At 43.8% G+C, this 16,932-nt stretch overlaps 1 protein-coding gene across 2 annotated transcripts in view; it reads right to left on the bottom strand.

The window, feature by feature from the left end:
* The window catches only part of PPM1E (protein phosphatase, Mg2+/Mn2+ dependent 1E), a 524,596-nt gene that overhangs the window by 55,743 nt on the left and 451,921 nt on the right, over positions 1-16,932 (bottom strand). For both annotated transcript variants that reach the window (XM_053707383.1, XM_053707385.1), the window contains exon 5: positions 2,094-2,237. In XM_053707383.1, the coding sequence (XP_053563358.1) occupies positions 2,094-2,237 (144 nt within the window). The remainder of the gene's footprint in view (positions 1-2,093; positions 2,238-16,932) is intronic.

The following is a 16,932-nucleotide window of genomic DNA, read 5'->3' as shown; positions in this document are numbered from 1 at the left end:
ACTTTAGATAATTTTATTTAATTTATTTAATTTTAGTATAGTGTTAGGTGTAATTGTAACATAGGTTAGGTTTTATTTTACAGGTAAATTTGTCTTTATTTTAACTAGGTAGCTATTAAATACTTAATAACTATTTAATAACTATTGTACCTAGTTAAAATAAATACAAAGTTGCCTGTAAAATAAAAATAAACCCTAAGATAGCTACAATGTAACTATTAGTTAAATTGTAGCTATCTTAGGGTTTATTTTATAGGTAAGTATTTAGTTTTAAATAGGAATAATTTAGTTAATTGTAGTTATTTTATTTAGATTTATTTAGGGGTTAATAACTTTATTATAGTGGTGGCGACGTTGTGGTCGGCAGATTAGGGGTTAATAAATGTAGTTAGGTTGCGGCGACATTGGGGGCAGCAGATTAGGGGTTAATAAATATAATGTTGGTGTCGACGATGTTGGGGGCAGCAGATTAGGGGTTCATAAGTATAATGTAGGTGGCGGCGGTGTCCGGAGCGGCAGATTAGGTGTTAATAATATAATGCAGGTGTTTGCTATGTCGGGGGCGGCAGATTAGGGGTTAATAAGTGTAAGATTAGGGGTGTTTAGACTCAGGGTTCATGTTAGGGTGTTAGGTGTAGACATAAATTTATTTCCCCATAGGAATCAATGAGGCTGCATTAGGAGCTGAAAACTGCTTTTTTGCAGGGTTTTTTTCAGCCGGCTCTGCCCCATTGATTCCTATGGGGAAATCGTGCACAAGCACGTTTAGCCAGCTCAACGCTACCGTAAGCAGCGCTGGAATTGAGGTGAGATGTGGAGCAAAATTTTGCTCTACGCTCACGTTTCTGCGGCTAACGCCGTGTTTAAAAAAACCTGTAATACCAGCACTGTCTGCAAGTGAGCGGTGAGCATAAACTGCATAAACAGCTTTACCGACAAAACTCGTAATCTAGCCGCATGTTTTTATCGTGATAAGTGAGTTCTTTATATATCATAAGAACACTATAAATTGTGTGTAGCTGCATTTTTTAGTTTGGGTATCTAAAAGTACTTGGTCACAGAATTGAGAGACCATTTTGTAAACAGTAATTGCCACAGATTTCTTATAAAGCTCCTGGCACATCATGGTTTCTGTTTATTCACGGTTTTAATCACATTTAATGCAGATAGGCTTTATTATATTGTTGCTCTGTCGCCAACAATGTTCTGTTGTTTCTTCCATCAACATCTTGGGATTCTGTTTTATTTAACAATAACAAAAGCGAACCACATAAACATTGGATTTCAGTAAAATCACCTATGAACTCCTGTTACACACAGGCTTTGTTTGCAATAACAGCCAATTATTTGCAGTCACTAGAGTAACCATGAGGAAATAAGTAGCATTGTAAAACTGGAACCAAAGCATCTTGGGATATTGGACCTGTTTTCAGTTTTTAGCTCCTTCTGTTTAGTGAGAGCCCAGTATCTCTGCAAACAATGTGCATATGAAAAAAAGCTGGACTCCAGTCATACAACGCTATCCAAGATGAAGATGTTTAGACAAAAAAACAACAAGGTTACTACAGAGAATAAAATTGATATTGTTATATTAGTTGTTTTCCCTTTTCATTCACCAGGCAGCTTTTATTATTTCAGAAATTAACCTAGTTATCTTTGGTAATGTTTGGCTGTTGATACCGTATTTTGATTTTTTTAGCACAATGTGTTAATCAGACATATGAAACTTTCAAAGACAGAGAATGCATTTTTAGGACACAGCAGATTTACTTTCTATCCGCTTGTTGAAAAACATATGTAAATATGCTCAGCAGCAGTGCCCTACTGGGAGCTAGCTGGTGATTAATGTCTATACAAATATGCCTCTTGCCATTGGCTCACCAGTTGTGTTCAGCTACCTCACATTAGTGCATTGCTGCTCTGGAGCTGACTTTAACTATGTGTTTAACCCATTTTACAGGGTTTAAACACATAGTTATGTGCAGACAACAGTGCCATAATAAACACATTATAGTATTTTCTTTTTACACTTGTATGTAGCTTTAAGCATGGAAGAAGCATTATATTTGCATAGTAGGAAATAGGTTTCTTACCTCTCTATCTGGTTTATGAGGTTTCATAAGTTCCACAGGTTGGCCCCTCCGTACCAACATGACCTGTGAGTCACCCAGCCAAGCAACATGCAGCATGTTCCCACGGATAAAAGTCACTACCCCAGTTGTTCCACAGCGGAGATTCTGCAAAAGACAACACATTCTGTGACTGATAATGCTGCGATTAGTGCAGAATAGCTTATGTGCAGATCTGAGGATAAAAACAGTATGGTATCAAATGCTTACTCAGTAGAGAAGAACCTTGAGCCAACCATTACAATCCAGAGGTATGAAAGTAGTAGTTATTACAGGGAGCTAATGAATTAATGTATTTATGTATTTAAACAGGACCGGCTCAAGATATTGTGCTGCCTGGGTCCAAGAGTGCAATGACCCCCACCAGTACGAACATCATAGATTTGCTTATAAACCTACTAGCCTGGCCACTGACCTTACTAAGCCTGCCTACCTGCATGCAACCAATACTTATGCATATTTGCACAATAAGGTTATGGAAGAGATGCACTTGTCCAACCTTACATGTCACCCCTGACCGATTCTGTGCATGAGGAGGTTATGCTGCTGGAAGCCGTGACTTCTACCACAGAGACAGAGGGCAGGAGTGGTCTAGGCCTGACAGTGACTGACTCAGTCACTAAAGTGCTGCCTGGGTCTATGGCACTCACTAGGTCCCATGGTTGAGCCGGCTTTGTATTTAAAAACACATCAGTTATTTAAATGATGAAGAAATAAGTCTATAGTTTTAGTCTCCATAAAGAAATGAGTGCTATAATATTGTAAACAAGGCTTCCCCTTGAAAAAATGTCTGCTCAGGTCAATTAGGAGAACACATAAATAAGTTACTAGAGTGAGCAAACAATGGCTATGTGGAATATAGTTTGGCTTTTAAAGTCTCAAGTTGGCAATGTTTTTTAGATTTGGAAAGCACTCCATTTTTACAGGAAAACAGAGCAAAGTAACAAATATAAAATATATTGCAAAAGTATGTATGTATGGGGAACTTGTAAAGTACGGCTAATCGACCATAAGGGTCTCAAGGTGCTGTTCATTTTATCCACCTCAGAAGGATGAAAGGCTGAGTGCACCTCGCCGGGGATCAAACCTGCAACCCTCGGGTTGCTACAGAACCACAGTGCATTAGCATGCTGAGCTATCTGTCCAGGACATGAAACCCAAAATGTATTTCATGATTCAGAGTATACAATTAAAAAACTTTCCAGTTTACTTCTATTGTCAAATGTGCTTAATTCTCTTGGTATCTTTTTTTGAAGGAGTAACAAGGCACTCCCGGGAGCTAGTTAAGCACATCTGGTGAGCCAATGACAAAAAGGCATATATGTGTAGCTACCAATCAGCAGGGCATTGCTGCTCCTTGACCTACCAGGGTATGCTTTTCTACAAAGGATACTAAGAGAGAAAAGCAAATGAGATAATAAAAATACATTGGAAAGTTGTTAAATGGATTGGACAGAGTATACAATTTTAACGTTTAATTTTGACTTTAAACATTTTATATCATACTCTTAAACTATTCAATTCCCCATTTAGCTCTTTAAATTTGTACATTTACCAATGGTGTTAAAGGGACAGTTAAGTCCAAAAATAACTTTCACATAACTTTCAAATAGGGCATGTAATTTTAAAAAACGTTCCAATTTACTTTTAGCACCAATTTTGCTTTGTTCTCTTGCTATTCTTAGTTAAAAGCTAAACCTAGGAAGGCTCATATGATCATTTCTAAGCCCTTGGAGGCCGCCTCTTGTTTGTTTTTTTATTTGCTTTTCACAACAGGGCAGAGCTAGTTCATGTGAGCCGCATAGATAACATTGTGATCACGCCCGTGGCTTGTGGCAGACACTGCACTAATTGGCTAAAATGCAAGTCAATAGATAATAAATAAAATATCATGTGATCAGGGGGCTGTCAGAAGATGCTTAGATACAAGGTAATCACAGAGGTAAAAAGTATATTGATATAGCGGTGTTGGTTATGCAAAACTGGGTAATGGGTAATAAAGGAATTATCTATCTTTTTAAACAACAAACATTCTGGTGTTGACTGTCCCTTTAAGTCAGGCCCCATTTTTATCACTTACTAAGTAAAATGATACTAGAGCAAACTAGAGCGGCCGATTGTAGTCTTTTAAAGCCTCTCTACCCATAATGAATACTATATAAACGATTATAAAAGGTGACAAAAAGAAATAAAAACAACTGGCTATAAATTAAGTATTTCATAAAGTATTCAATGCAATATTAAATTAAATATGATACTTGGAATTATCTTCCAGTAGAATTGATACTCCTGGGCTCCCAAGCAGTACAAAGCCTATGATTGGCCAGGCATGTTCTTGCTGCTTGTGATTGGCTCATCTGCTCTATCCTGCTTTGCAAGAGTTAAAAACAATTGACTAGATTACAAGTGTTGCATTACGGCTTTTAACGCTGAAAACAATGGCGATTCCAGCGTAATGGCCAGGAACACATATTAAGAGTCGGGTCGGTATAGCTATACCGCAAGCATTTTAGCCTGTAATGCTACGTCCATTCCAAACTCAAAAAAATTACGTTTTTTCGTGTGGGATTTTCATAGCGCCGGTATTACAGGTTGTGCGTTCAGGCTAAAATGCTTGCGTTCGTCCTACAGCCTGTCAGCTGTTTCAGAGCCTTCAACGTGTAATCAGTTCGTTTTACAGCTGGTCAGCTGTTTCAGAGCCTGTGTGGGGGGAGAGCAACGATGCCTCAACGCGTTTCCTCTGGTCTCCACCAGACTTTTTCAAGAGGTTAAATTACATGTCAGCCCAAAGTGCTAGCTGAAATACAGCTATTTTGCATGTTACTGGTATAGGTGTTAGAATAGGATTGGTCAGTGGGAATGTCCATCAATACAATTGCAAGAGACAGGTGCGTTCTTGAACTTTGTAACACCCACTAAACACATTTTGTTTTTTAACCCTATAATGGCCGCACTAAAATGGTTAGGAATTGCACACAATATGTGCAAAGTCTTGCTGATGATTTGTACCATTTTAGTGCTTATTGCGGCCATTATAGAGTTAAATAACACAAATCATCAGCAAGACTTTGCACATATTGTGTGCAATTCCTAACCATTTTAGTGCTTATTGCGGCCTTTGTAGGGTTAAATAACACAAGCCACCTCCCTCCTGCATCGCAAACACTATTTAAAACGTATTAACCCCTAATCTGTCGACCACCCACATTGCGACCATTAAATAAACCTATTAACCCCTAATCTGCCGCCCACCAACATCGCCAACACTATAATAAAGCTGCAAATGTAGCCTAAATCACTAAAGGGATTTAGACTGGAGAGATGCACTTGTGTAGCACTTCTAGTACCCCTAAATTATGGGATAACAGACTATATAAATAAGACCAATGGGTTGAATATAAAATAAAACATAACTTTTATTAATACAAAGATTAAATAAAATCACTGTGTGAGTGTGTGCAATTTAAAAACACATAGAAACTCAAATAGAGATTTATTATGGTTTATAGGAAGCCTTATTATATAAGGGCATAAGTAATGGGCATCCACATATGTGGTGTAGGTATTGTAGTTATTTATTGCTGGTAGTCCGGTCAACAGTGAACGGGTTGTAATGTTACTCTTTAAATTGAATAGTACAGGTTAATGTGCCTGATCACAAAGAGGTGGCACAGGTATTAAGTATTCTGACTACTGCCGTGGTGAATGTACATATAAGCAGAGATCATTTTTGTAATAATAATTTTCTCGCGATAATACTTGTATATATATATATAATAAATTACACTGCGTCATCCAGACGGCAACACCTTCATCCATCTCAGGGACGTCTTCTATCGTCATCCCGGCGACGATGTCGGGGAGCGGCGGAATAGAGGTTAATAACTTATTAGTGTCGGCGATGTCGGGGGTGGCGGATTAGGGGTATTTAGATTTGGTGTTTATGTATTAGGTTTAAACTTAACAGTTTTTTCCCCATAGACATCAATGGGGTTGCGTTACGGATATTTTTCATTCAACACTTCAGGTGTTTCTAACACTCTTTCCCCATTGATGTCTATGGGGGAAAGCGTGTACGAGCATGTCAAAGCAGCCGTTGCCTTTTGTGCGGTATGGAACGCCACCATATCGCACGCACAAGGAGGCTTTTCAGTAACTCATAATGGCAGCGCTATGGAGAGTGAAAAAAACGCAACGTTTTTTGCGTTAGTTTCGCACCCTGTTTAGCGCAAAACTCGTAATCTAGGTGATAGTTATTTAGGATCAAATATGCTGTAACTAATTAGATCATGTATTTCTTGTAATTTCACATTCTTTGTCTTTGTGCAGTAAGAATTTTGTTTTTTTTGTATACGAAATGCAGACCATAGACAAAAAACACACAGACACCATCCTCCCAAAATGACTCCTGTGTACACTTATGAAGATTTACCAAGCACATCATCTTAGATATGGTGACAGCTTGTTGCTATTTTGTTGTTCTGCCAATGTCACCTTGAGCTCTGTGTCAGCGTGTGATAGATATCACCATGTCACATACACATCTGCTTCACTCTGAGTGAATATTACTCGTGCGCAGAATAATTTCTCATACTTTCAACATTCAGCTCCATCCGACTTTGCTAATATTACTTTATGCAGGCAATTCAATGTGTAGAGAGAAATAACCAGATGATGTTCTGTTTCTGTTGCAGCATACGGATAACTTCTATACGGATCAAATTCTATTTGTCGAAATGATAAATGAGTACACATTTATGGAAATATATTTTTAGAAAGAAACGGGAGGCACACAGTACAGCTCTAAATGTTAAGATAAACATAATTCTGTCAACATTATTTGTTCTTATATAACATGGCATCCTTGTGTGTATCTCTGCTCTGAACTGATTTCATCAGATTCCAATGATGACTAAGGAATGCGTAGGCTGCATATGGCAATTCAGAGGGTTCCCTGTGAGGAAGCGATGGTAGCAACATCCTGCAGCTGCTTTATACTGATAATATTCAATTAAGACATGCTTCCTAGTACCGCTAGCTCCACAGGACTTCTAATTGTATATCCCTGGCAGAAATGCTCATGGGCTAATCTGAAAATAAGAATACAAGGGTTTGTAAACTGGTGCTTCTTAAATGTAGCTCAGCGGCCGTTTCCTAATCAAGGCCTGATTATGAGAACATGTTTGTGCAAAGGGAGTACATATCTACCCCAGGCCTAGTGCTCCCACCTCACCCCATACACACCGTACTGCCATTGTTGTATCACTCCTCACTCACCACATACACACCGTACTGCCATTGTTGTATCGCTCCTCCCTCACCACATACACACCGTACTGCCATTGTTGTATCGCTCCTCCCTCACCACATACACACCGTACTGCCATTGTTGTATCGCTCCTCCCTCACCACATACACACCGTACTGCCATTGTTGTATCACTCCTCCCTCACCACATACACACCGTACTGCCATTGTTGTATCACTCCTCCCTCACCACATACACACCGTACTGCCATTGTTGTATCACTCCTCCCTCACCACATACACACCGTACTGCCATTGTTGTATCACTCCTCCCTCACCACATACACACCGTACTGCCATTGTTGTATCACTCCTCCCTCACCACATACACACCGTACTGCCATTGTTGTATCACTCCTCCCTCACCACATACACACCGTACTGCCATTGTTGTATCACTCCTCCCTCACCACATACACACCGTACTGCCATTGTTGTATCACTCCTCCCTCACCACATACACACCGTACTGCCTTTGTTGTATCACTCCTCCCTCACCACATACACACCGTACTGCCATTGTTGTATCACTCCTCCCTCACCACATACACACCGTACTGCCATTGTTGTATCACTCCTCCCTCACCACATACACACCGTACTGCCATTGTTGTATCGCTCCTCCCTCACCACATACACACCGTACTGCCATTGTTGTATCGCTCCTCCCTCACCACATACACACTGTACTGCCATTGTTGTATCGCTCCTCCCTCACCACATACACACCGTACTGCCATTGTTGTATCACTCCTCCCTCACCACATACACACCGTACTGCCATTGTTGTGTCACTCCTCCCTCACCACATACACACCGTACTGCCATTGTTGTATCGCTCCTCCCTCACCACATACACACCGTACTGCCATTGTTGTATCGCTCCTCCCTCACCACATACACACCGTACTGCCATTGTTGTATCGCTCCTCCCTCACCACATACACACCGTACTGCCATTGTTGTATCGCTCCTCCCTCACCACATACACACCGTACTGCCATTGTTGTATCACTCCTCCCTCACCACATACACACCGTACTGCCATTGTTGTATCACTCCTCCCTCACCACATACACACCGTACTGCCATTGTTGTATCACTCCTCCCTCACCACATACACACCGTACTGCCATTGTTGTATCACTCCTCCCTCACCACATACACACCGTACTGCCATTGTTGTATCACTCCTCCCTCACCACATACACACCGTACTGCCATTGTTGTATCACTCCTCCCTCACCACATACACACCGTACTGCCATTGTTGTATCACTCCTCCCTCACCACATACACACCGTACTGCCATTGTTGTATCACTCCTCCCTCAACACATACACACCGTACTGCCATTGTTGTATCACTCCTCCCTCACCACATACACACCGTACTGCCATTGTTGTATCTCTCCTCCCTCACCTCATGCACACCGTACTGCCATTGTTGTATCACTCCTCCCTCACCACATACACATCGTACTGCCATTGTTGTATCTCTCCTCCCTCACCACATACACACCGTACTGCCATTGTTGTATCACTCCTCCCTCACCATATACACACCGTACTGCCATTGTTGTATCACTCCTCCCTCACCACATACACACCGTACTGCCATTGTTGTATCACTCCTCCCTCACCACATACACACCATACTGCCATTGTTGTATCACTCCTCCCTCACCACATACACACCGTACTGCCATTGTTGTATCACTCCTCCCTCACCACATACACACCGTACTGCCATTGTTGTATCACTCCTCCCTCACCACATACACACCGTACTGCCATCATTGTATCACTCCTCCCTCACCACATACACACCGTACTGCCATTGTTGTATCACTCCTCCCTCACCACATACACACCGTACTGCCATTGTTGTATCACTCCTCCCTCACCACATACACACCGTACTGTCATTGTTGTATCACTCCTCCCTCACCACATACACACCGTACTGCCATTGTTGTATCACTTCTCCCTCACCACATACACACCGTACTGCCATTGTTGTATCACTCCTCCCTCACCACATACACACCGTACTGCCATTGTTGCATCACTCCTCCCTCACCACATACACACCGTACTGCCATTGTTGTGTCACTCCTCCCTCACCACATACACACCGTACTGCCATTGTTGTATCACTCCTCCCTCACCACATACACACCGTACTGCCATTGTTGTATCACTCCTCCCTCACCACATACACACCGTACTGCCATTGTTGTATCTCTCCTCCCTCACCTCATGCACACCGTACTGCCATTGTTGTATCACTCCTCCCTCACCACATACACATCTTACTGCCATTGTTGTATCTCTCCTCCCTCACCACATACACACGTACTGCAATTGTTTTATCACTCCTCCCTCACTACATACACACCATACTGCCATTGTTTTATCACTCCTCCCTCACCACATACACACCATACAGCCATTGTTTTAGTACTTCTCCCTCACTACATACACACCATACTGCCATTGTTGTATCCCTCCTCCCTCACCACATACACACCATGCTGCCATTGTTTTATCCCTCCTTCCTCACCACATACACACCGTACTGCCATTGTTGTATAACTCCTCCCTCACCACATACACACCGTACGGCCATTGTTGTATCTCTCCTCCCTCACCACATACACACCGTGCTGCCATTGTTGTATCACTCCTCCCTCACCAAACCATGCTGCCATTGTTTTATCCCTCCTCCCTCACCACATACACACCGTACTGCCATTGTTGTATCACTCCTCCCTCACCATATACACACCGTACTGCCATTGTTGTATCACTCCTCCCTCACCACATACACACCGTACTGCCATTGTTGTATCACTCCTCCCTCACCACATACACACCATACTGCCATTGTTGTATCACTCCTCCCTCACCACATACACACCGTACTGCCATTGTTGTATCACTCCTCCCTCACCACATACACACCGTACTGCCATTGTTGTATCACTCCTCCCTCACCACATACACACCGTACTGCCATCATTGTATCACTCCTCCCTCACCACATACACACCGTACTGCCATTGTTGTATCACTCCTCCCTCACCACATACACACCGTACTGCCATTGTTGTATCACTCCTCCCTCACCACATACACACCGTACTGTCATTGTTGTATCACTCCTCCCTCACCACATACACACCGTACTGCCATTGTTGTATCACTTCTCCCTCACCACATACACACCGTACTGCCATTGTTGTATCACTCCTCCCTCACCACATACACACCGTACTGCCATTGTTGCATCACTCCTCCCTCACCACATACACACCGTACTGCCATTGTTGTGTCACTCCTCCCTCACCACATACACACCGTACTGCCATTGTTGTATCACTCCTCCCTCACCACATACACACCGTACTGCCATTGTTGTATCACTCCTCCCTCACCACATACACACCGTACTGCCATTGTTGTATCTCTCCTCCCTCACCTCATGCACACCGTACTGCCATTGTTGTATCACTCCTCCCTCACCACATACACATCTTACTGCCATTGTTGTATCTCTCCTCCCTCACCACATACACACGTACTGCAATTGTTTTATCACTCCTCCCTCACTACATACACACCATACTGCCATTGTTTTATCACTCCTCCCTCACCACATACACACCATACAGCCATTGTTTTAGTACTTCTCCCTCACTACATACACACCATACTGCCATTGTTGTATCCCTCCTCCCTCACCACATACACACCATGCTGCCATTGTTTTATCCCTCCTTCCTCACCACATACACACCGTACTGCCATTGTTGTATAACTCCTCCCTCACCACATACACACCGTACGGCCATTGTTGTATCTCTCCTCCCTCACCACATACACACCGTGCTGCCATTGTTGTATCACTCCTCCCTCACCAAACCATGCTGCCATTGTTTTATCCCTCCTCCCTCACCACATACACACTGTACTGCCATTGTTTTATCACTCCTCCCTCACCACATACACACCGTACTGCCATTGTTGTATCACTCCACCCTCACCACATAACACTGTACTGCCATTGTTGTATCATACCTCCCTCAACACATACACAGCGTACTGCCATTGCTGTATCACTCCTCCCTCACCACATACACAGCGTACGGCCATTGTTGTATCACTCCTCCCTCACCACATACACACCGTACTGCCATTGTTATATCACTCCTCCCTCACCACATACACACTGTACTGCCATTGTTGTATCACTCCTCCCTAACCACATTCACACCATACTGCCATTGTTGTATCTCTCATCCCTCCCCATATACACAACGTACTGCCATTGTTGTATCACTCCTCCCTCATCACATACACACCGTACTGCCATTGTTGTATCACTCCTCCCTCACCACATACACACCGTACTGCCATTGTTGTATCACTCCTCCCTCACCACATACACACCGTACTGCCATTGTTGTATCACTCCTCCATCACCACATACACACCGTACTGCCATTGTTGTATCCCTCCTCCCTCACCACATACACACCGTACTGCCATTGTTGTATCACTCCTCCCTCACCACATACACACTGTACTGCCACTGTTGTATAACTCCTCCCTCACCACATACACACCGTACGGCCATTGTTGTATCTCTCCTCCCTCACCACATACACACCGTGCTGCCATTGTTGTATCACTCCTCCCTCACCAAACCATGCTGCCATTGTTTTATCCCTCCTCCCTCACCACATACACACTGTACTGCCATTGTTTTATCACTCCTCCCTCACCACATACACACCGTACTGCCATTGATGTATCACTCCACCCTCACCACATAACACTGTACTGCCATTGTTGTATCATACCTCCCTCAACACATACACAGCGTACTGCCATTGTTGTATCACTCCTCCCTCACCACATACACAGCGTACGGCCATTGTTGTATCACTCCTCCCTCACCACATACAAACCGTACTGCCATTGTTATATCACTCCTCCCTCACCACATACACACCGTACTGCCATTGTTGTATCACTCCTCCCTCACCACATACACACCGTACTGTCATTGTTGTATCACTCCTCCCTCACCACATACACACCGTACTGCCATTGTTGTATCACTTCTCCCTCACCACATACACACCGTACTGCCATTGTTGTATCACTCCTCCCTCACCACATACACACCGTACTGCCATTGTTGTATCACTCCTCCCTCACCACATACACACCGTACTGCCATTGTTGTGTCACTCCTCCCTCACCACATACACACCGTACTGCCATTGTTGTATCACTCCTCCCTCACCACATACACACCGTACTGCCATTGTTGTATCACTCCTCCCTCACCACATACACACCGTACTGCCATTGTTGTATCTCTCCTCCCTCACCTCATGCACACCGTACTGCCATTGTTGTATCACTCCTCCCTCACCACATACACATCTTACTGCCATTGTTGTATCTCTCCTCCCTCACCACATACACACGTACTGCAATTGTTTTATCACTCCTCCCTCACTACATACACACCATACTGCCATTGTTTTATCACTCCTCCCTCACCACATACACACCATACAGCCATTGTTTTAGTACTTCTCCCTCACTACATACACACCATACTGCCATTGTTGTATCCCTCCTCCCTCACCACATACACACCATGCTGCCATTGTTTTATCCCTCCTTCCTCACCACATACACACCGTACTGCCATTGTTGTATAACTCCTCCCTCACCACATACACACCGTACGGCCATTGTTGTATCTCTCCTCCCTCACCACATACACACCGTGCTGCCATTGTTGTATCACTCCTCCCTGACCAAACCATGCTGCCATTGTTTTATCCCTCCTCCCTCACCACATACACACTGTACTGCCATTGTTTTATCACTCCTCCCTCACCACATACACACCGTACTGCCATTGTTGTATCACTCCACCCTCACCACATAACACTGTACTGCCATTGTTGTATCATACCTCCCTCAACACATACACAGCGTACTGCCATTGCTGTATCACTCCTCCCTCACCACATACACAGCGTACGGCCATTGTTGTATCACTCCTCCCTCACCACATACACACCGTACTGCCATTGTTATATCACTCCTCCCTCACCACATACACACTGTACTGCCATTGTTGTATCACTCCTCCCTAACCACATTCACACCATACTGCCATTGTTGTATCTCTCATCCCTCCCCATATACACAACATACTGCCATTGTTGTATCACTCCTCCCTCATCACATACACACCGTACTGCCATTGTTGTATCACTCCTCCCTCACCACATACACACCGTACTGCCATTGTTGTATCACTCCTCCCTTACCACATACACACCGTACTGCCATTGTTGTATCACTCCTCCATCACCACATACACACCGTACTGCCATTGTTGTATCCCTCCTCCCTCACCACATACACACCGTACTGCCATTGTTGTATCACTCCTCCCTCACCACATACACACTGTACTGCCACTGTTGTATAACTCCTCCCTCACCACATACACACCGTACGGCCATTGTTGTATCTCTCCTCCCTCACCACATACACACCGTGCTGCCATTGTTGTATCACTCCTCCCTCACCAAACCATGCTGCCATTGTTTTATCCCTCCTCCCTCACCACATACACACTGTACTGCCATTGTTTTATCACTCCTCCCTCACCACATACACACCGTACTGCCATTGTTGTATCACTCCACCCTCACCACATAACACTGTACTGCCATTGTTGTATCATACCTCCCTCAACACATACACAGCGTACAGCCATTGTTGTATCACTCCTCCCTCACCACATACACAGCGTACGGCCATTGTTGTATCACTCCTACCTCACCACATACACACAGTACTGCCATTGTTATATCACTCCTCCCTCACCACATACACACTGTACTGCCATTGTTGTATCACTCCTCCCTAACCACATTCACACCATACTGCCATTGTTGTATCTCTCATCCCTCCCCATATACACAACGTACTGCCATTGTTTTATCACTCCTCCCTCATCACATACACACCGTACTGCCATTGTTGTATCACTCCTCCCTCACCACATACACACCGTACTGCCATTGTTGTATCACTCCTCCCTCACCACATACACACCGTACTGCCATTGTTGTATCACTCCTCCATCACCACATACACACCGTACTGCCATTGTTGTATCCCTCCTCCCTCACCACATACACACCGTACTGCCATTGTTGTATCACTCCTCCCTCACCACATACACACTGTACTGCCATTGTTGTATCACTCCTCCATCACCACATACACACCGTACTGCCATTGTTGTATCTCTCATCCCTCACCATATACACAACGTACTTCCATTGTTGTATCACTCCTCCCTCATCACATACACACCGTACTGCCATTGTTGTATCGCTCCTCCCTCACCACATACACACCGTACTGCCATTGTTGTATCGCTCCTCCCTCACCACATACACACTGTACTGCCATTGTATCACTCCTTCCTCACCACATACACACTGTGCTGCCATTGTATCACTCCTTCCTCACCACATACACACTGTGCTGCCATTGTTGTATCTCTCATCCCTCACCATATACACAACGTACTGCCATTGTTGTATCACTTCTTCCTCACCAAATACACACCGTACTGCCATTGTTGTATCTCTCCTCCCTCACCACATACACATTGTACTGCCACTGTTGTATCACTCCTCCATCACCACATACACACCGTACTGCCATTGTTGTATCTCTCATCCCTCACCATATACACAACGTACTGCCATTGTTGTATCACTCCTCCCTCATTACATACACACCGTACTGCCATTGTTGTATCGCTCCTCCCTCACCACATACACACCGTACTGCCATTGTTGTATCACTCCTCCCTCACCACATACACACTGTGCTGCCATTGCATCACTCCTTCCTCACCACATAAACACTGTGCTGCCACTGTTGTATCACTCCTCCCTCACCACATACACACTGTACTGCCATTGTTGTATCACTCCTCCCTCACCACATACACACTGTACTGCCATTGTTGTATCACTCCTCCCTCACCACATACACACTGTACTGCCATTGTTATATCACTCCTCCATCACCACATACACACTGTACTGCCATTGTTGTATCACTCCTCCATCACCACATACACACCGTACTGCCATTGTTGTATCACTCCTCCCTCACCATATACACAACGTACTGCCATTGTTGTATCGCTCCTCCCTCACCACATACACACCGTACTGCCATTGTTGTATCGCTCCTCCCTCACCACATACACACCGTACTGCCATTGTTGTATCACTCCTCCCTCACCATATACACAACGTACTGCCATTGTTGTATCGCTCCTCCCTCACCACATACACACCGTACTGCCATTGTTTTATCACTCCTCCCTCACCACATACACACCGTACTGCCATTGTTGTATCGCTCCTCCCTCACCATATACACAACGTACTGCCATTGTTGTATCGCTCCTCCCTCACCACATACACACCGTACTGCCATTGTTGTATCTCTCCTCCCTCATCACATACACACCGTACTGCCATTGTTGTATCGCTCCTCCCTCACCACATACACACCGTACTGCCATTGTTGTATCTCTCCTCCCTCACCTCATGCACACTGTACTGCCATTGTTGCCACTTTATCATCCCCACACAAACATACTTCTGCCATTTGAAAATGCACACTTCTGCCACACACAAATTACCCATCTTTTCACTAATTCACACACATACACTGATGATGTAGCTATGATTGTCCCCAGCAGTTTTCTTTCTCTCTCCTGCCATGTGTGTTGTTGCATCTGTAACTCTCTTTCTCACCCAACCACTGCTGTCACTTGGGGTTACAGCAACTGTTGCACTCTCTTCCACTTGCTCCGTGTGGGCTGCACTCAAATACATTGTTCTTCCCAGCATTCAGCTTTGTTTCACCTAACACATTCTATCTCTTGTTTCACCTAACACATTCTATCTCTTGTTTCACCTAACACATTCTATCTCGTGTTTCACCTAACACATTCTATCTCGTGTTTCACCTAACACATTCTATCTCTTGTTTCACCTAACACATTCTATCTCTTGTTTCACCTAACACATTCTATCTCTTGTTTCACCTAACACATTCTATCTCTTGTTTCACCTAACACATTCTATCTCTTGTTTCACCTAACACATTCTATCTCTTGAGTATTTCAGGCACTTGGTGCAGGCTACCACCACATGTTACACTATAACTGAACATTAGCGGGATGATCTAAATACATACGTTTTAATTCCTGGGCTGTCCAGGTGAGACATGGTAACTCTAGCTTTAGAGCTCTTTATTTTAGGTTCAAGTATCTAATTGTTGGTGTTGAAATAATATACATAATGATAGACAAAATTACAGTTTTATTAAACCGGTAACTTTTCATAAAATAGCTT

The sequence above is a fragment of the Bombina bombina genome, chromosome 3 (assembly GCF_027579735.1).
Source record: "Bombina bombina isolate aBomBom1 chromosome 3, aBomBom1.pri, whole genome shotgun sequence".
NCBI classification, from domain to species: Eukaryota; Metazoa; Chordata; class Amphibia; order Anura; family Bombinatoridae; genus Bombina; species Bombina bombina.
Note: the sequence above shows the minus strand (reverse complement) of the source record. Positions and strands in the feature narration are given on the sequence as shown.